The following is a 22,155-nucleotide window of genomic DNA, read 5'->3' as shown; positions in this document are numbered from 1 at the left end:
ATACATTTTCCAATTTGAGAATGAGTTGTTTTCCAAAAGTTTACATTTAAGTCAAGTGTTTGAAACTTGAAACACATTTTTCCCACAGACATGTTATAAATAGTGGTTAATCCCAGGCCAGGCCAGTGAAGCTGATTAAGCTCCTAACAAGCAAAAATAGACATTTGTCCTGAAAATATTACTAGTATAAAACTGGGTATTATGAAAAAACTTTGCTTTTTAAAGTCAGAAAATAAATATGAACATGCAATTTATTTCAAATCTATCACTCAGTGTTTGAGCCACAGGCTACTTTGGGGCTCTTCTCCTACAACCTTAACCCTACAAATGCTACACTGTCAGTGTGGAGGAGAGAGTGGGAGGGATTAAACTGGGGTGGTGGGAGATAAAGAGACCTTATAACAGTTTTGAGAAGGCAAGTATGCAATTTAAACCCAGATGGAGGGGTTTCTGCTCTTACTTCTAGGAAAATAAAGCTAGTACTCCAGAGGATAGATGAAGGGATAGAGAATTAGACTCTGGCTTCTCATCCTTGGGAGAGTCATCAATGCCCTAGTGTCCGGAAGGTGGGGAACAGAAATGCCTGTGGGCAGCTGGAATGCACAAATGGTCAGTCAGCTAACCCAAAAGGCTACTGGGAACCTGAGTGCACATCTGGCAGCAGATCTGGGCTCCTTACCTATTATATTTGCTTATTCCTCGATGGATGCTGCACAGAGCTACTGCTTTATAAAATATTGTAACAACAGGTATATGAATTTAAATTCAACAGAGATTATGTAAGAGAAGAACTTGGGCTAACAGGTTAACTCAAAGTATAGAACTCAGAATAAAACTTACTTTTCCAACTCTGTGCAACTATTAATAACAGAAAAACTGAATGGCAGGCTAATACTAATGGAACAACAGTCAGTCTTAACCTTGATTCCAAATGTTTGAGAAAAGCAATATCATTTGTCAGCCTTTATAAGTGAATACCAACAGCCTTTATAAATGAATGTTATAAAACTGAATTTGTAAAGCTATCCCAATCAAATACTACTTTTCTGATTTATATATTTTATATATAGGACTCCGTGTAAGATTTGTTTACACAATGGGGTCCACCTATCAGCAAGTTTTAAAACTATTATTACAATACATAAACTTGAGTTACCTTCAACATGAATCACTCAACTGCTTAGTTACTTTTCACTGAGATATAACTCACATACCACAAACCATACCCTTGAAAGTGCTCTATTCAGTCGTGTTTAATACATTCAAAAAGTTGTGCACTGATCACTGCTATCCAATTCCAGTTTGTCTGGTTTTTTACTTAAAAAAAAAAAAAATGGAAAAACAGAAATGTAATTTTCGTTGAATAAAAATCACTTGATCCTCATGAAGTTTTGTTGCAGAAAGTGAAGTCCATGAGTTTAGAATGATGACATCAATTTAAACATCAGTTTTCACACAGTTTCAATAACTGCAGCAATTTCCTTGAATTGTCTGCAAAAGTTCTGGAAAGGAGAAAAATAATATTAATTTTGCTTTTAGAAGATACTTAAGTAGTTTTAATTATATCCAACCACCAGAGGCTATACAACATACTAAGTTTGCATTTTAATGTTACTTCTTCAACTTTTGAAGGCTGCTATAAGAAATAAACAGGTACAGTTGCAGAGTTGGATAATCAGCTCATGACTAAACTTTTTAAAAAGCCCATGGGAAATTTCTTTCAGAAACACACGGAAAAGGTATTTACTAAATACCCAGCACTGCCCCTGGACACTGAAGATGCACACCAAAAAGACAGGTTGGTTGTAGGCTTCAAAACGCTTTAAATCTAGGGCAAGACTGATTTAGAGTGGTAGGGGCTGCTAGGGGCTGTCTTGTTTAAGATTATGAGTTCAATTACAGTAAAAGAGACTCAACATTGACAAAGGCTTGTATCGTGGAAGTTTATTTCTCTATCATTGAAAAATTAAGCTGGTATGGTGGTTCTCTTGAAGTCATCTTTTTTTTTTTTTTTCTCTATTTTTTTTTTTGGCCGGGGCTAAGTTTGAACCTGCCCCCTCTGGCATATGGGACCAGCGCCCTACTCCTTGAGCCACAGGCGCCACCCAGTCATCTTCCTTTTTTAAACCTTGGGTAATACATTGATCAAACAAACTCCATTTTCCTTTCTTCTCCTATACTTGCCAGAAAGCTAAGAGATTAATTTGAAACTTAATCCCAGCAATCATGATACCTCCTAATCATTTAGATTATTTCTATTTTCCTTCTTATTTGGCTGTAATTTTTTATTTTGCTACTTGATAATTTTCTTTTAATTTATATGTAAATTTGCCATGGCATGAAGCAAGGTATAACTATTTCATTAACAATTTATATTCGTGGTCAAAATTTTAGCTATCAAAAAGATCTGCTGGACACAGAGGCCCAGGCCTCTCCATACTTTAGGAGGCAAAAGTGGGAGGATCATTTAAGGCCAGGAGTTTGAGAAACTGGACAAGAGAGCAAGGTCTAGTCTCTACAAAAAGTAAAAAAAAAAAAAAAAAAAAAATAGCTGGGTGCGGTAGTGAGTGCCTATGTCCTAGTTAATTGAGAGTAGGATCACTTGAGCCCAGGAGTTCAAGGTTAGAGTGATCTACAATAGCACCACTCACTCCAGTCTGCGCAACAGAGGGTGATCTTGTCTCTTATTAAAAAGAAAGAAAGAAATAAAACTTTGGTTATAAAATGAGTCTCCCAGCTACTTAGGAGACTGAGGCAAGAGGATTACTTAAGCCCAAGAGTATGAGGTTGCTGTGAGCTATGATACCACAGCACTTTACCCATGGCGACAGAGTGAGACTCTAGCTCCAAAAAAAAAAGAAAAAAAGAAGAAGGAAACAAAAAAAAGAAAAAAGGGAACTATGTGATAGATATGTTAATTAGCTTGATTTTGGTAATTGTTACAAAGTATATATATATATATTCATCAAATCATCAAGTTGTATACTTTGAAAATACACAATTTTTATTTATCAATTATATCTCAATAGAGCTGGTGGGGGGAGCTGTGTCATTTGTAATTTTTTCCTAAGGAAAAACAATTTCTAGAGGTGGAATCTGAGTGCATGAACATTACACAGAGAAATAAGAATTAGTCCAGCACGTAAATTACAAAAGGGATTAGAACCTATATTCTCTTTGGAAATTGATTTGGCCTTTATATTCAGTTGAAGGTTACTCCCATACCATGATATACTACATTTATTTCCTTTTCATCAAGTCTCAATTCTTTCCAAGACATTAATCAACAATAATGGTTTTTTGTTGTTGTTGTTTGTTTGTTTGCAGTTTTTGGCTGGAGCTGAGTTTGAACCCACCACCTCCGGCATCTAGGGCCAGTGTAATCAACAATAATGTTAAATTTGTGACCATTATTTTTGTTTTAAAGCAGTGATATCTGCTTTAAAAAAAGAAATCAAAGGGGAAGAAATTCCTTAAAATGTACCTTATAAAAGAAATTAAAAATATCATTAATATGAGAGGCTTTTCTTAAAAAGGAAGCCTTTCCTTTTAGTATGTATTTTTAGTTAGTGTTACAAAGAATTTACTCTTGTTTCCATTTCATTCACTAGGATTGCTTTTCTTTGACTTTGAGTGTTAATGCTATGAAGATTCTCACCTATTCATTCACCAAAGAGAGCAAAACAAACAAAACCAAAACTGTACAGGACAGTTACATGAAGGACAAAACATCTCCTGGTACTTCTAAAAGAAAATCTGACATATTGCTTGCCCCTTTGTTTTCTTCCTTGGTTAGAATATTTGATAATAGGAACAACATAACTCTGAATACACTACTGAGCTACTTAAAACTCTAGCTGAGAGAACGCATTAACAAGTCCAGTTGCTCTGATGTTCGTGCTCTGAACATTATTAGTCAGAAAATTCAGGGTCAGTACTACTCAACAATATGTTTACCTTAAAATTCATTAATATTAAGCCTAAAAAAATAAGAATAAACAGTTAAGTGGAATGTAAACAACCTGCCAGAGAAGATGGAAATTTTCTAAATATCCTCACAAAAGAATAATGTCAAAGCCATCAAATGGCATGGTAAACAAATTCTGCATCTCACATAGAAAATAATTTATTACATTTCCAAAGAAGACAAACTCTTTTTGTGTGTATGACCAATAAATGTAAAGCATGTCAATTTACAAATAAGAGCAATTAAAAATTTCCCTTAAGCAAGATTTTATATATCCATTTTAAGCAGCAATTATGGAAGGATGAGCTAAAATTGAATGAGTTAATTAACAAACCTGAAACTGTGGGATTGTCATTTCAAAGGACTTGTTCTTTACTTGGCCTGAATTGTCTGCCACTTTTAACATCACTGCAACGTAAGGATACTTAAGAGATCTACAAGTGTCCGAGCTCACAGCCATACCCAGCTTCCACTGAAGATCTATAAGCTTTAACAAAAGAGCACAAACAACACATTAGTAGTAATATTGCTTTGGATGCAGATATTTATTCATCTTCATTTTAATATTGCTAAAGGCATAATAATCAAATGAAATGGCATTATGGGATATAAACAGAGTTAAAAAACAACACCATTGGCTCAGCGCCCATAGCTCAGTGTTTAGGGCACCAGCCACATACACGGAGGCAGGCAGGTTTTAACCCCACCTGCACCTGCTAAACAACGACAACTGCAACAAAAAAATAGCCAGGCATTGTGGTGGGCGCCTGTAGTCCCAGCTACTTGGGAGGCTGAGGCAAGAGAATTGCTTAAGACCAAGAGTTTGAGATTGCTGTGAGCTGTGATACCATAATACCCTATTGAGGGCGACATAGTGAGACTCTGTCTCCAAAGGAAAAAAAAAAGAAAGAAAGAAAACACCATCATAGTTACAAAAGGAAAAAAAAACCAAAAGTGAAAAAAAAAAAAAAAAGAAAGAAAACTCTGCCCCATTGGAAGGAAGATTTGGCAGTACCGGTTTTCCCTAATAGGCTTCAATTTTGCTCCTGCACTTCAGGAATGTGCTTTAGAAGATCTCTTTTTACCTCACTTTCCTGTTCCATGTATGCCTTTTCCCTTTCCATATCCCCAAAAAGTCCTAAAATGGAAGATGGGTAAAATAATCTTCATAGATGATTGAAGCATAGATGGTAACCAAACCTTTCTTTCCTTAAGCTAAAACCCGACATTAGCATAAACAGTGATAAATTCACTGAACCCAGTAGTTCTGGGTTTCATTGCTATTCACAACAGATATGTGACCTAAGAGATGTGCTCTGCTGTTTACATGTATTAAATGCCTAAGTGAATCACTGTAACATCATAGGTTATTTCCATTTTGCAGATGACAAAACCTGACTTCAGAGAGATTAGGTAATATGCAAGCACAAAGTCACATGTTTTGGGAATAAAAACTGAAACCAAAGTCTATTTGACTTCAAAGATTATAAAGTATATTGATTACTGGCTGCCTTAATACTTTTTATGTAATTTCTGTCAGTGACTGTTCAGTGATGCCATGTCATAAAACAGTATTGGGTAAATGCTGTTCTGAAATCTGACTCTAAAACATAACACTGTGGGTGGAGGAATCTCATCTGTCTTGCTTCCAGAATTGAGCTTGGTACAGAGCAGACATGGAAAAAATACTTGCTCACTATACCTAATGCTACCAAATTAATGCTGACTTGGCAAGAGCTTTGCTCGTTAATACATTTCTTTTTATAAAAAATGGGATTGATATGGGGACCAAAGTTTCCTCCTGTCTCAGACTGGCTTTGGACAAATCTGCTACAACATTAAAGACAAGCTGGTCCTGATAAAAGGTTAACATCTTTCATAAGGAAAAGATTATATAAATAATCTTTTATATAATAAAAGATATAATATATCTTTATATTATATTATAATATTAACATATATTATATTATTATATTAATATTAATTAATTATTATATTAATATATAATCTTTTATAAGTTACTCATCGTAACTAAAAGTTCTTCATACAAAAACAGAGAAAGGCTAGTACACATCAAGAACTACAAATGGCTCATGAACATGAAAAAGTGCTTACCTTCATTAGGGAAGGGGGAGATACAAATTAAAACCACCATGAGATACTATTACACATCTATTAAAATGGAAAAATTTAAGTCTGACAATTCCCAACACTGACAAAGAAGGGTGTGAGGTAAGGAAGAAAGTGTTACATGCTGTTGACAGAAATCTAAATTGAGGCACTCTTTTGGAAAACTAGATTTCCCACATAAAAATAGTTATGTGTCCAGCAATTCTAGTAGGGATATAACCTAGAAAAACCTGTGCGTATGTACATATTGAAGAATATTCCCAGTAGCTTTATTTGTAATAGCCATAAACTGGAACACAATAATCCAAGTATCAGGTTATAAATGCCTAAACCAAGGTGGTGGGAAATAGGATTAAACAGATCCTATGATGGATTCATCACTATGTCTTGATGATTATCTATGTAGTTATGGGACTATGTAGTATATATATATACACACACACATAAATATACAGGATTAAAATGTTATAGCCATCTATACATATATATACACACACATATGTGTGTATACATTGAATATGTATTATATATAATACATATATATAGACATACATACATATATAGATGGCTATAAAAAATTAATCCTGTATAACTGGGAGAATGCTGATCCATGTATCAATCAGGACTTCATATATTTTAAATTCAAAGGTATCATTAAGAGGTGATGTTAGAGATAACGCAATAGGAATATTCAATAAGTGGCTAATAATCCAAGAACAGAATTTAGAGGAGATAATTTTTATTTCAGTTCAATAATGATATCCAAAAATTGAACCAGGAACTTCTTAATCTTACTGAGCCCATACAATTCCCTGATAGAAGTTCCATTTTTACCATTCACAGTAAAAGGTCTGAGCAAAAACACTGCCTATTTGATTCTCAAGCTCTGAAATAAAACTGGTTTATCTAGAACACTTCAAGGAGAAAAGCAATAAAAGAGCACACAGTTGGAATCCACTGACCATTAAAACAGTGAAACTGTTAGGTGAGGAAATAAGGGTAAGTGCCATCATGGTACTTATTGTGCAAAATCGGTATTATCGAATAAAGCCAGTATTGGGTATATGAGATGAGAATTTCCAAACTTCTAAACTCATCATTGAAATGTGAATTAAAAGCAAATCTTCTACTAAATGTGTTTTAGTCTTAAAGAGAAATTAAGTTTCCAGAAGACTGTAAAAAGAAAGGAGTACAAAAGAACAAAATTAGAACAGACAGCACACTTACCACCATGGAGAATATTAACAATGAAACAGTGTACATGGTAGCCCCAACGTTCTTATAAGGAAAATGATTAAATATTAAAAATATGCAAAGAAATAAATCTAGTAGCAAAAATGAAATATAAAAATATCCAGGATTGCTTGAGCTCAGGAGTTGGTGATCAGCCTGAGCAATAGCAAGAGGATTGCTTGAGTCCAGGGGCTGCTGTGGGCTATAATGCCATGGCACTTTAGTCAGAGACTCGGTCTCAAAAACAACAAAACTAAACAAAAAAAAACAGTGTGAGAAATGCAGGGTAATGTGAATGATCAGGAAGGCCATTTAGATAAAGCCTAGGAAAAATCTCTTTGAGGAGGTAGTTTTTGAGTAGAAACCCCAATAAAGTGAAGGAAAAAGCGACTGGATATCTGCAGAAAAGAGCACTTTGGACAGAGATAGTAGTATGCCTGGCGTGTTCAGAGAACATGTGGCTGCAGGAGCATGATAGGAAGAGTGCTAAGACATGAGGAATCCGGTTTTGAAAAGCCCCGTAGGCCAAGGTAAATATTTAAGACTTTTCCCTAGTGTGAGAGGAATCCCTCAGATTGTGAAAAGCTCACCTAGGCTGTTGGGTGAGGTGTTAAGTTTAACAGAGAACACCGGGAGACCCATTTGGGAGGCTACTTACGGCCCATTAAGGAAAGAGTATGGTGGGTTGGGCCCAGGGCCCATGGGGAGATAAATTAAGGATATATTTTTTAAAGTAGAGAAAACAGTATGCTCGCAATTGTACACAAAATGTCGGGAAAATGAGTTGTTCTAAGTTCCAACATTAACTCTAAGGTTAGGGGCCTCAGCACCTAGATAAATGGCAGGACCATTTACTGAGATGAGGAACATTGGGAAAATAGGTATGTATGTGTGATTGTTGTGGGGGATGGGTGGGAATCAAGCCTGTGGTTTTAAACATTTTAAGTTTGAAATACCTGACTCCTAAGACAAGATGGCAAATAAGCAATTGGATAATAAGCCAAGTCTCTCAGGGGAGACATTGGGGCGGGATATATACATTTTGGATCATGAGCATATAGATGGTATTTAGAGCCATTAAAGTGGATGAAAACACTTAGGAAGTGACAAGGAAAAAGAGCTCTGAGGAATGTACCCCGGAATTCTCTAACAGATCCTATGAAGATGATCTAGCAGAGCAGCCTCCAGGAAGAATCAGGGAGGTGGGAGGAAAACCATGAGCAACTCCTAGAGAAGTGAAGAAAGGGTTTGGAGGAGAAAGTAATCAAGTGTGAGAGGTCAAATGTGATGAGGAATGAAAACTGCCCACTAGACGTGGTAACACAGGGATTAATGGCGACCTTAACGAGTGGGTGTAAAACCTTGGCAGAATGGGCTTGAGAGAATCTGGGAGGTGGAGAAGTAGAAACTGTCAGTACAGATGTCTCTGTAAAGTTCTGCTATAAAGAAAAACAGATATAGCAGAGTAACTGAAGGTAGATGAGAACAAAAAAAAAATATTTTTTTTTCCCAAATGTCTAGCACATATTTGGTAGTGATTTAGCATACAGAGAAATGTAAATTATGGAGGAGAAAAGTAGCAATTATAGTTTTTCTGTTGGTGAGAATGGGATTTTACAAGTAGAAGGGTTGGCCTTACGTGGACCTGCCAACGATGCATCATAAACACAGAAGGTAAGGCACAGTGTGAAGGCAGGCACAACGTTGCCTGGGAATGGGAACCCTATGTGGTAATGGGAAGATGAGCAACTTCTCTTCTGGTTGATTTTACTTTCGCAGTTATATAAGCAGGGTCATTAGCAGAAGGCAAGGAAGGAATATTCAAGATTTGATAAGAGAAGGAAAAAAAGGTGAAGAGAAGTGAGGCTAACTGTATTTATCCCATGGAGTTATGACATTATGTTAGTGCAAGGACCCCTTAGAAAAAGTTTAGTACTCAAATATTACTATTGACTAAAATGAAAAAATGTAAACTATAACTATATTTAGAGAACTGTTAATGGCCATCACCTACTAACATCAATAACCGTAAGAGAGCAGAGCTGAGTTTGAGCAGATCAACTTTGACAAAAAATTTTTGAAAAAAAGCCTTATTTCCAAAATTATGACTGGCTCTTCCTTATAAATATAACACAACTTAGTTAATTCCTCAACACAATGTCAGCCTCCAAATTTCTCAAAGACTTTACTCTCATTAACATTTCCCCAACCCCTTCTTCTTTTTTTTTCTGAGACAGAGCCTCAAGTTGTAGCCCTGTGTGGAGTACAATGGCATCATAGCTCACAGCAACCTCCAATTCCTGGGCTCAAGTGAGTCTCCTGCCTCAGCCTCCCAAGTAGCTGGGACTACAGGCGCCTGCCACAACGCCCGGCTATTTTTTGGTTGCAGCCATCGTTGTTTGGCGGGCCTGGGCTGGATTCTAACCCACCAGCACAGGTGTATGTGGCTGGTGCCTTAGCTGCTTGAGCCACAGGCCCCGAGCCTCCCTGACCCCTTCTTATACATGTATTAACACTTAGTGCCAAAAAAAAAAAAAAAAAAGCAAGTACACTTACCTTCCATTAAAGTTTTAATTTTTAATTTCAGGACCTATTTTTACTACTGAAATTCTGTGTTCTTTTCAAGGACAGATAACGTAGCACATGTAAGGTGCCTGGGGTGGTGACCAGCACATAGTAAATAATCAACAAATTGTGGCCGCGATATTAGCAGTATTGTTATTAGTAACAGTATTAGTAAAAACACTGCTTTTAATTACAGGCTTGCCATTTTTCTGAACTCTTCCTGGAGGCGTGGTCCCAATTAACCTTGCAAATTCACCTATTAGTGAGAAATAAATGTTTAAAGAAAGAGAGCCCTAAATCTTAGGGTATGTCTGGTACATTCAAAAAGCCTATACAAATGCTCTTCAACATATGATAGGGTTACATCTCAGTAAACACATTGACTGTAAGGTGAAAATGCCATTAAGTTGAAAACGCAATATACCTACCCTACCACAAACATGCTTAACTTGCATTAGCCTACAGTCAGACAAAATCATCTGGCAACACAGTACACTGAGGAGTATTGTTCACCCTCATGACTGCATGACTGACCTGGAGTTGTGGCCTGTTGCTGCCGCCGCCAACATCATTACTACTTTCCACTGAACGCGTATTGCTTTTGTACCATTGTAAGGTTGAAAATCATTAAGTTGAACCATCATAAATCAGGGACTATGTATGTATAACAAACATAAATGACTTTAAGCTCAGTTTTAGATTTTCTCCCTCTAGAATATTCTTAAGTACACATTTTGTACACCAGTATACTATTTTAAAAATGTATCATGAATTATGAATATAAATGTTCAAGTAATAAGTTCTGGGAGTGGAGGTCCTAGAGTTTTTAACTCTGAGGCTTATTCACATGAAGCCTCCAGCAATTTTTCTTTTTCTTTCTTTTTTTGAGACACTCACACTCTGTCACCCTGGATAGAGGGCTGTGGCATCATCATAACCCACGGCAACTTTAAACTCTTTGGGTTCAAGAGATCTTCTTGCTTCAGCCTCCTGAGTAGCTGGGACTAAAGATGCCTGCCACTATGACTGGCTAGTTTTGGTTTTTTGTTTTTCTATTTAGTAGACATGAGGGTCTCAAACTCCTGAGTTCAAGCAATCCACCTGCCTTGGCCTCCCAGAGTGCTTAAGATAACAGGCCTGAGCCAACATGCCTGGCCTCAGCAATTTGTCAATTATAGTTTAGGCATACTATTTGTGGGTTTTCTGCTCTGCTAGGTTATGATTCTCTGTAATTGCCAAGTCTGTCTCACCAATTTTTGGGACAGTAGTTTGCCCTGTGACCTTAACACTCTAATAGATCCAAGAAGAATTTTTGGTTTTTCGGTTTGTTCAGTTTTTACTCGTTAGGACAGAGCTGATTTCTAAGATCCTTACATGTTGGACTACAATCTAGATGTCTACCACTTTTTTATAAATTTTCTTCATAAAGACTTTCAACACTGGGGTAAAAAAAAAAAAAAAAAAAAAGATGGCGGCCAAGTAACAGCTTCCCTGCAACTGGTGAGTCTGGGCAGATAAGACTCCAGGCATCTCTGGATGATGGGATCTGCCTATAATCATCCCTCTGATGGTACAGGGAGTCAGCAAAGGACTTCTGGACCCCAAGAGGAGGACAAAAACAGTGGAAAACTGGCAAGTGGTTGCGTGTGTTCGATCAACCTAATCCCGCCGGCAGCTGTTGAGTACGAACAGCAGTGAGACTGCAAACCAGAAAGGCCTTACCTGTGAACTGTTTCGGTGTTTTTTGGACCTAGCACTCAGTTGAACTGCCTTGGGGAGAGCTTGAGCAGGAGTGCAGAGAACTTTGGGCATTGTCTAGGGCCCCGGACTGTGCCACTGAGCTGAACGGAGCTAATAGTGTTCGGCTGTGGGCCATGGGGAGCCATTGTGAGAGAACTGCCCGGGCAAGCTCCGCCCTCAGGGTCGCAGAGCAAGGATTGGGCGGGAGCTAGTAACCTGGTGACTGAGCAGCCTAAAGGCGGGGACTGAGCTGCCTTACAGCCTTAACCCTCAGGGGCAGAGTGAGACCGGTTTTGGCACACTGGAGCCTTGGGCTATTGCCCTTGGTAGAGTGCCGTAGCGTCACAGCTCATAGCAACCTCAAACTCCTGGGCTTGGCGCTGCCCGGACTTCCATAAGAGCTGCGCCGTGACCCCCGACCCACGACCCGCGCCCAATGGGCCTCCGCATGCCCTGACCAGGAACTGCGGGAGCCCCGCAACCATGCACCCTCCCTCCTGTAGCCTCCCTGCCTGCTTGTCTGGACAGGGACTATGGTAGACACATGTCCTCTGGAGCCGTCCCTGCCTCTGCACAGAGCCCTTCTCCTGGCCAGAGACTGCTGCAGCCCTGGGCTCTCTGTGCCAAAGTCACTGGGTGCCAGGCACTCCCAGAACCGTGCGCACCACCTCCCACCCTGTTGCTGGATCTGGGTGTGTCACACTCCGGAGCTGTTTCCACAATCAGAACTCCCCGGCTGGGGCAGCCCCAGAAGAACTACATAGGGTCACTCCCTACAAAGATCCAGCAAGAATAGAGCGATCCCGCTGGGGTCTAATCTTGGAGAGACACTGCCCCAACTCTGAGATGGCCAGAGGCAATGGTGAAAAACAATCATGAGGTGTAATCAACAGAAAAACTCTGGCAATATGAATAATCAGAGTAGATCAAGTCCCCCAAGGATGAATGGGGCAGACACAGCACAAGATCCCATGCACAAACAAATAGCTGAGATGTCAGAAATCGAGTTCAGAATCTGGATAACAAATGAGATCGAATTAGAATTCAAAGCAGTAACCCAAAAGATATCTCAAGAATTCAATGAATTCAAAGACCAAATGACCAAAGATTTTGACACATTGAGACAAGAAGTTGCAGCCCTCAAAGATTTGAGAAACACAGTAGAATCTCTCAGTAACAGAATGGAGCAAGCAGAAGAAAGGATTTCTTACATTGAAGACAAAGCTTTCCAACGCTCCCCAACTCTCAAAGAGAAAGAGAAATGGAGGGCAAAAACAGATCACTCTCTCAGAGAGCTCTGGGATAATTCGAAGAAAACAAATATTTGTCTTATAGGGATCCTCAAAAGCGACAAAGTGGCTTTATAAGGCACAGAGTCTCTTCTCCATGAGATTATGAAGGAGAACTTCCCAGACACGCCAAGAGATTCTGAAATTCAGATAGGAGACAGTTTCAGAACTCCAGCACAACTCAACCCAAATAAGACATCCCCCAGACACATCATAATCAATGTCTCTAAAGTTAATATGAAAGAGAAAATTCTGAAAGCTGCCAGACGAAAGAAAACCATCACCTACAAGGGGAAGAATATTAGAATAACTGCAGATCTCTGCTGAAACCTTTCAAGATAGAACAGGATGGTCATCGACTTTTAATCTCCTAAAACAAAATAACTTTCAACCCCGATCCTGTACCCAGCTAAACTGAGTTTCATTTATGACAGAGAAATTAAATACTTCAATGACATTCACATGTTGAAGAAATTTGCCATAACTAAACCAGCTCTCCAGGATATTCTCAGACCTATCCTCCATAAAGACCAGAGTAATCCTCCAGCACAAAAGTAAACCCATCCAGAAAATTTTGATCAAATTCCAACTTCCACAGTCACAAAAGGATTAAAAATGTCCACTGGACTCTCTAAAGGCTTATCAATATTCTCAATTAATGTGAATGGTTTAAATTGTCCTCTAAAGAGGCACAGGTTGGCTGACTGGATACAAAAAACTCAAGCCAGATATCTGCTGACTACAAGAATCGCATCTTACATTAAAAGACAAATATAAACTCAAGGTGAAGGGATGGTCATCTGTATTCCAGGCAAATGGAAAGCAGAAAGAAGCAGGCATTGCAAACCTATTCACAGACGCAATAGGCTTTAAACCAACCAAAATAAGGAAGGATAAAAATGGACACTTTATATTTATTAAAGGTAATACTCAATGTGATGAGATTTCAATTATTAATATTTATGCACCCAACCAGAACACACCTCAATTTATAAGAGAAACTCTAACAGACATAAGCAACTTGATTTCCTCCAGTTCCATGGTAGTTAGAGATTTTAACACCCCTTTAGCAGTGCTGGATAGATCCTCCAAAAAGAAGCTAAGCAAAGAAATTTTAGATTTAAACTTAACCATTCAACATCTGGACTTAACAGACATCTACAGAACATTTCATTCCAACAAAACTGCATACACATTATTCTCATCAGCCCACAGAACATACTCCAAAATCAACCACATCCTAGGCCACAAATCCAACCTCGGCAAAAATAGAAATTATCCCTTGCATCTTCTCAGACAATCCTGGAATAAAAGTTGAACTCAATAACAATATCTGCATACCCATACATAAACATGGAAGTTAAATAACCCTATGCTGAAGGATAGATGGGTTATAGACAAGATTAAGAGGAAATTGCCAAATTTTTGGAATAAAACAACAATGAAGACACAAATTATCAGAACCTCTTGGATACTATAAAGGCAGTCCTAAGATGGAAATTTATAGCACTGCAAGCCTTCCTTCAGAAAATGGAAAGAGAGGAAGTTAATAACTTAATGGGACATCTCAAGCAACTGGAGAAGGAAGAACACTTCAACCCCAAACCCAGCAGAAGAAAAGAAATAACCAAAATCAGAGCAGAATTAAATGAAATTGAAAACAAAAGAATTACACAACAGATCAATAAATCCAAAAGTTGGTTTTTTGAAAAGAGCAATAAAATAGATAAACCTGAAAATGTTCACAAATGGAAAAACATACCATGCTCATGGCTGGGAAGAATCAACATTGTTAAAATGTCCATACTACCAAAAGCAATATATAATTTTAATGCAATTCCTATTAAAACTCCATTGTCATATTTTAAAGATCTTGAAAAAATAATACTTCGTTTTATATGGAATCAGAAAAAACCTCGAATAGCCAAAACATTACTCAGAAATAAAAACACAGCAGGAGGAATCACGCTATCTGACCTGAGACAGTACTATAAATCGATAGTGATCAAAACAGCATGGTATTGCCACAAAAACAGAGAAGTAGATGTCTGGAACAGAACAGAAAACAAAGAGATGGATCCAGCTACTTACTGTTATTTGAGCTTTGACAAGCCAATTAAAAACATTCAGTGAGGAAAGGATTCCCTATTTAACAAATGGTGCTGGGTGAACTGGCTGGCAACCTGTAGAAGATTGAAACTGGACCCACACCTTTCACCATTAACTAAGATAGACTCTCACTGGATAAAAGATTTAAACTTAAGACATGAAACTACAAAAATACTTGAAGAAAGTACAGGGAAAACTCTTGAAGGAATCGGCCTGGGTGCATATTTTATGAGGACTCCCCAGGCAATTGAAGCAGTATCAAAAATATACTACTGGGACCTGATCAAACTAAAAAGGTTCTGCACAGCCAAGAACATAGTAAGTAAAGCAAGCAGACAGCCCTCAGAATGGGAGAAAATATTTGCAGGTTATACCTCCAATAAAGGTCTAATAACCAGAATCCACACAGAACTCAAACGTATTTGCAAGAAAAGAACACATGACCCCATCTCAGGGTGGGCAAGGGACTTGAAGAGAAACTTCTCAAAAGAAGACAGATGCACGATCCACAAACACATGAAAAAAAGCTCATCATCCTTAATCATCAGAGAAATGCAAATCAAAACTACTTGGAGATATCACCTAACCCCAGTAAGAGTAGCCCACATAACAAAATCCCAAAACCAGAGATGTTGGCGTGGATGTGAAGAAAAGGGCACACTTCTACACTGCTGGTTGGAATGCACACTAATACGTTCCTTCTGGAAGGATGTTTGGACAATACTTAGAGACCTAAAAATAGACCTGCCATTCGATCCTATAATTCCTTTACTAGGTTTATACCCAGAAGACCAAAAATCACAATATGACAAAGACATCTGTACCAGAATGTTTATTGCAGCCCAATTCATAATTGCTAAGTCATGGAAGAATCCCAAGTGCCCATCGACCCACGAATGGACTAGCAAATTGTGGTACATGTATACCATGGAATATTATGCAGCCTTAAAGAAGGATGGAGACTTTACCTCTTTCATGTTTATGTGGATGGAGCTGGAACATATTCTTCTTAGCAAAGTATCTCAGGAATGGAAGAAAAAGTATCCAATGTCCTCAGCCCTACTATGAAGCCAAATTATAGCTTTCACATGAAGGCTATAACCCAACTACAGCACAAGACTATGAGGAAAGGGCCAAGGAAAGAGTAGGGAGGGGGGAGGTTAGGGTGGAGTGAGGGTAATGAGTGGGGCCACACCTACGGTGCATCTTAGAATGAGTACAGGCAGAACTTACTAAATACAGAATACAAATGTCTACATACAATAACTAAGAAAATGCCATGAAGGCTACGTTGAACAGTTTGATGAGAATATTTCAGATTGTATATGAAACCAGCACATTGTACCCCTTGATTGCACTCATGTACACAGCTATGATTTAACAATAAAAAAAATAATAAAAATAAAAAATCTATAGAAAAAAAGACTTTAAACATCTTTTGTTAAATTTATTACAAAGTGTATTTTTTAATGTTATAAATGACATTTCCCCTTACAATTGTATTTCCAACTCTATGCATCTTAACTATAGAAAAAGAACTGAATCGCTGGACCAAACTCTCATATTAACTCTTGGCTTTTCCTATGATTGTTAGGTAAACAATCCTATGACTTATAAATGATTGCATGGAGGGAATGTGTAACAAGCTGAATAATGTTCCCACAAATACATCCAAGCCCTAATTCTCAAAACCTACGACTATGTTGCTGTGGTCCTCAACCTCCAGGAACTGCAGTTTCAGTCCCTGGCCTGTTAGGCACTGGGCAACATCACTGCCTGAGCTCCACTTCATGTTCCAGTCTATTCCCCTGCCCTCTGGAAAAATTTTTTTCCTTGAAACTGACCCCTAATGCCATAAAGGTTCAGTCTGCTGCCAGTTAGGAATCAGGTGGAACAGCAGGAGGTTGCAGGGGTTGGCCAGCAAGCAAAGCTTCCTATCTATAGCCACTCATCTTTGAAACCAGTGTCTGGTGCCAAAAGAGTTGCGGACCGCTGATGAGTTACCTTCAGAATTTTGTAGGTGTGAACAAAATTAATGATTTTGAAATAGGGAGATTTGCCTGGATTATCCAGGTGGGGCAAATGTAATCACAGGGTCCTTGTAAGAGGGAGATAGGAGTGTCAGAGTCAGAGACAACAATGTGAAAATATAGGCAGAGGTTGAAATGTGCTTTGAACGTGGAAGTAGAAGCCACAGCAATACAGGCAGTCTCCGGGAGCAGGAAAAGATTTGCTATTACAGCCTCCAGAAGGAATACAGCCCTGCCCACACCCTGATTTTAGCCCCATAAGACCAATTTTGGACTTCTGACCTCCAAAACAGTAAAAGATAAATTTGTGTTGTTTTAAGCTTTAAAAAAAAAAGTTCAATTTTAAAACTCATATTATTCAGTTTCTGGCTGTCTTACTAAAACACATGATTTTATGTAGGTGAATGGATAAAATGATTTATGAGATAGTGAATCAAACAGCACTGATTCATGTAACTCTGAGGGAAGTCAGGCAGAGGGTTGATTACCATCTGAGTTCTCTTACATCCCAGGAATCCTCAAAAGCAACAGCAGAATCATTTGCACGGAAATGACAAGTCAATGACTGCATCTCTCAGCCCTTGTATGCTCATTCTTTCTTTCCTCGGTTCTATCTTATATTTTGTAGGGCTTTCTCACCTAAAACATTCTAGTTTTAGTACTCTTCTTCTGAGAAATGTGTTGTAAGTTATTTGTCTAAAAATAACTTGTTAACAAATAGCTTATTAACTAAAACAGCACAGAACACTGGAAACAAAGAGGACTAAGACAAACTTTAAAAAGTCAAATTCTTATTTCTAGAAGATACTCTAAAAAGTTATACTCCAGCTTCAAAATAACTTTTTTGAAGACTAAGAAAATGTGGTACTACCTTTGTAAACATTGATTTCTTTTACATCCGTCATACTCTAAAATATTGTGTTCCCAGCTTCGAATAAATGTTGGCTAATCAAAAAAGAACAATACTTGGTCTCTTTGGGCTGGGGTGAGGAAGCATTAATTACAAAGGCAGTGGCTACCAGCTCAAGTGCAAAAAGGAAGGAGCATGCACAGAGGATGGCTGAAGATCAGGGGCTCATGGACACAGGCCTTAGGACGGGGGGTTGGGCGGGGGTGAGCCGGCGAAGGCTGCGGGAGGCGGGCCCCGTGCGTTCGCCCATTCTTTGCCCCCCCCGGAGGCCGGCTGAGAACAGGGCGGGGCGGCCGCTCACTCACCTGGTTGGTCACCTGAAACCGAAACAGAAAACACCATTTAGGGAAAGACTTTTCTTGCCCCTGAGCACCACTACACGCTCTTCTAACAAGCTGGGACCTACCTGAGACTTAGCATCCAGCAGTGGCTCGCCAGACCCCTCCATGGCAAATGTCCAGAGCGGGCGCCACGGACTCCGGCGGCCACGCCCCCTGGCCAACACTTCCGCTTCCGCTTCCAGCGCCCGGCGGCCTGGCGCACTCGGCGGACGTTCGGGGAGAGGCAGAAACGAGCGTCTCGCGTAACCCACCTTTTGACTCAGTTAAGCATCAGTTTGAAGCAGTTTCTGAGCAACGTGAAAGGCAGTGTAGGAGAAAGGCAGAAGACTTGGGAGATACTTTGTGAAGGGACGTACTATTTAAATTTCTAAATTTCGGAGGCCTCCTCCTGCGTGTACAGCAGTAGACTTGCGCTCTTCCATTCTGGAGCCCACAGCCTCGCGAGCGCAAGCTTGGTTCTGCGCGAGTGGCTGACGCTAAATAAATTTGAAAGCCCCTTAGCTCCCCGTGGAAGTTTGTCCTGCGAGGGAGATTTCTGTGGCAACAGAGTTATAGGATGAGATTCCGTCACTTGGTTTTACTTCACTGGCCTAGCTGTGAGCGGGAAGATTGCGTTTCTGGATTCCCGCTGTCACTGTCCTACACCAGCACCTCAGCCTAACTGCAGCAATACCTTCCCATCTGGTTTTCCCACCTCGCTTCTGTTCACGTTACAACCATTCTACACAATATCTAGGGTGATTTTTTTGCAGCTCACTTTTGATTTTGAAAAACTAGAAAAATTTTTTAGAAACATTGTAAAAGTTAAATTATTTGACATCCGTATACCCTTCATCTAGATTCACCGTTTATATATTTGTATTACATATTTATATATATTAAATGTATATATTTGCTTTATTTGTGTTTACATACATACTACTGATACTTCATCCCCAAATACTGAATATGTATCTTCTAAGAACAAGGCATTCTCTTAAATAACCCAGTACAACTTCATACTCAGGAAATTTGACTTTGGCAAGATACTATTACCTAACTAGTAGGCTAAATTAAAATTTCCCCAATTTCAAAAGTATTTTTAAAATTATTCTTTACCCTGTCTGCAACCAGAATCTAATCAAGGATCTTAGTGGTCATAATTCTTTAGTCTCCTCTAACCTGGAACTGCACTGGTGAAGTGTTGGCAGAGCTGTGTTCCTCACTGAAAGTTCTAGGGAGAGAATCTGCTTTCAGGTTCATTCAGGTTGTTGTCAGAATTAAGTTCTGTGTAGTCTTCGTTTTCTTTCTGGCTCTGGGGGAGTCTCATCTTCTAAAGGCCATCAGCTCTTCTTGGCTGTAGCTCCCTCCCCTCCATCTTCAAAGCCATCAATGACAGGTTAAGTCCTCACACTTTGAATTATTCTAAACCCTCCTGCTCATCTCTCTTTTGTCTTCTTGTGCCATATCTCTCTGACTCTAGCCTGGGAAAGTTCTCTGTTTATAAGGACTCAAATGATCATTAGATCAAGGCATATGCAAATAATCCAGGATAACCTTCCTGTCTTCAGGTACATAGTTTTAATCACATTTGCAAAGTCCCTTCAGAGGGGTACCTAAATGAGTGTTTCCTTGAATAATCAGCGGATGAAAATCTTTGGAGAGAGTCAACTTTAGAATTACATTAGTTAATATATGTTAAGCACTTAAAATTATCTCTGACACATAGAACTCAGAATCTAGGCAAAGAAAAAAAATTCCAAAAAAGAAAAATCCTCTGACTCAAGGTTATTAGACCTGGTTAAATGTACTAATTAGCTTGGGAACATAGTCCCTGAATGAATCAGATAATTTATTTCCCGTGGATGTCTGAGAAAAGATAGAACTGCTGTGCATAGTTGGTCAGGGCGTCAGTTCAATTTGTCAGGTAATCTTTTTCTTTAGCTCCTTTTTTTTTTAGACAGAATCTCACTTTGTTTCCCTCAGTAGAGTGCTGTGTTATCATAGCTCACAGCAACCTCAAACTTCTGGGCTTAAGTGATTCTCTTGCCTCAGCCTCCCAAGTAGCTGGGACTACAGGCTCCTGCCACAACATCCAGCTATTTTTAGAGACGAAGTCTCATTCTGGCTCAGGCTGGTCTTGAACCTGTGAACTCAGGCAATCCACCCACCTCGGCATCCTGAGTGCTGGGATTACAGGCATGAGCCACTGCACCAGGCCTGTCTTTAGCTCTTGGTACCAGCAGATTTATGCCTGATGGAGGCTGGGAGTAAATACACACACACACACACACACACACACACACACCCCTAACCTTGTAAAAATGCTTTAAAAGGTAAACCGAACATATATTTTTAAAAGTTTATTTTTGTTATTTAGTTGTATTTTTCATGCATTCCTTTAAAAACTTCCTATTATTCAACATGAGTGCCCCTTTCCAAAAATCTACCAATCTAATTTGGGAAAAGTAGAATGTTAGGGGTGGTTAGGGAAATCTCTACCAATTGTTACGTGTGTTACTGTGCTCCTGATGCTCCAGCAGCACATATTTTTAAGACCTCCATCTTACAGGAGATGAGAACATCCACAAGGTTCACACTTAGAAAATCTACATTTTTATGAACAGAACCAGGAAAAATGATTTTATATATATATATAGCCAACCAAGGTGGCTCATGCCTGTAATCTGAGCAATCTGGGAGGCCAAAGTGGGTGCATTGCTTGAGCTCAGGAGTTGAAGACCAGCTTGAGCAAGAGCGAGACCCCATTTCTACTAACAATAGAAAAACTGAGGGTGGCGCCTGTGGCTCAAGGAGTAGGGCGCCGGTCCCATATGTCAGAGGTGGCGGGTTCAAACCTAGCCCAGGCCAAAAACTACAAAAAAAAAAAAAGAAAGAAAAAAGAAAAACTGAGAGAACAGGATTGCTTAAGTCCAAGAGTTTGAGGTCGCTGTGAGCTATGACACCATGACACTCTATCTGGGCAAGGCAGTGAGACTCTGCCTCAAAAACAAAAACATATGGATAAACTTTTGGTTGATTTATATTTATTTTTATATTATGACATATAAGTAGAACATAGAACAGACTTCTGGCTAGGCAAAGTGGCTCATGCCTGTAATCCTAGCACTCTGGGAGGCTGAGGCTGGTGGATTGCTTGAGCTCAGGAGAGTTCAAAAACAGCCTGAGCAAGAGTGAGACTGTCTCTAAAAAATGTCCGGGCATTGTGGCAGGCTCCTGTAATCTCAGCTACTCAAGAGGCTAAGGCAAGAGAATCACTTGAGCCCAAGAGTTTGGGGTTGCTGTGAGCTGTGATGCCACAGCACTCTACCAAGGGCAACAAAGTGAGACTGTATCTCCAAAAACAAAGAAAAGAAAAGAAAATACTTCTGGAGCCCTTACAATAAACCTAGTACTGTCATATGCATAGGAAGACGACCATGGAACTATGGCATGAACTCTAATCTCATGATGGTTATTAAAGTGTAATGGAGAACACAAACTTGACATACATGAAGCAAGTAAAACTTTGATTTGAGCATTTATTTTTGGGCTTGTTTTTTGTGTGAAGTGATATGCAGTCATCCCTTGATATACTCCAGGATCTCCATGTGTACCCAAATCAGCATATAACCCAAGTCCTGTGGTCAGTCCTGTCAATCAAAGTATAGGAGAAGTTCGCCCTCTTTATACATAGGTTTTGCATCCTGGGATACTGTGTCTCAGATGTGCATTTGGTTGAAAAAATTCCCACCTGTTGGACAGTGCCTGTGGCTCAGTGGGTAAGGTGCTGGCCCCATATACCGAGGGTGGTGGGTTCAAACCCAGCCCTGGCCAAACTGCAACAAAAAAATAGCTGGGC

The 22,155-nt window shown here is 39.2% G+C and overlaps 1 protein-coding gene across 1 annotated transcript; it reads right to left on the bottom strand.

Annotated features, from left to right (window-relative positions):
* Positions 1 to 1,238: 1,238 nt before the first annotated feature.
* On the bottom strand, positions 1,239 to 18,436 carry COMMD6 (COMM domain containing 6). The gene is made up of 4 exons (XM_053564155.1): positions 18,380 to 18,436; positions 18,279 to 18,290; positions 4,302 to 4,454; positions 1,239 to 1,502 (listed from the first exon to the last, which is right to left on the bottom strand). Exons 1-4 carry the CDS (start codon positions 18,419 to 18,421, stop codon positions 1,452 to 1,454), a joined length of 258 nt encoding a protein of 85 aa, XP_053420130.1. The 5' UTR covers positions 18,422 to 18,436; the 3' UTR covers positions 1,239 to 1,451.
* Positions 18,437 to 22,155: the final 3,719 nt, after the last annotated feature.

The sequence above is a fragment of the Nycticebus coucang genome, chromosome 15, assembly GCF_027406575.1.
Source record: "Nycticebus coucang isolate mNycCou1 chromosome 15, mNycCou1.pri, whole genome shotgun sequence".
Lineage (NCBI taxonomy): Eukaryota > Metazoa > Chordata > Mammalia > Primates > Lorisidae > Nycticebus > Nycticebus coucang.
Note: the sequence above shows the minus strand (reverse complement) of the source record. Positions and strands in the feature narration are given on the sequence as shown.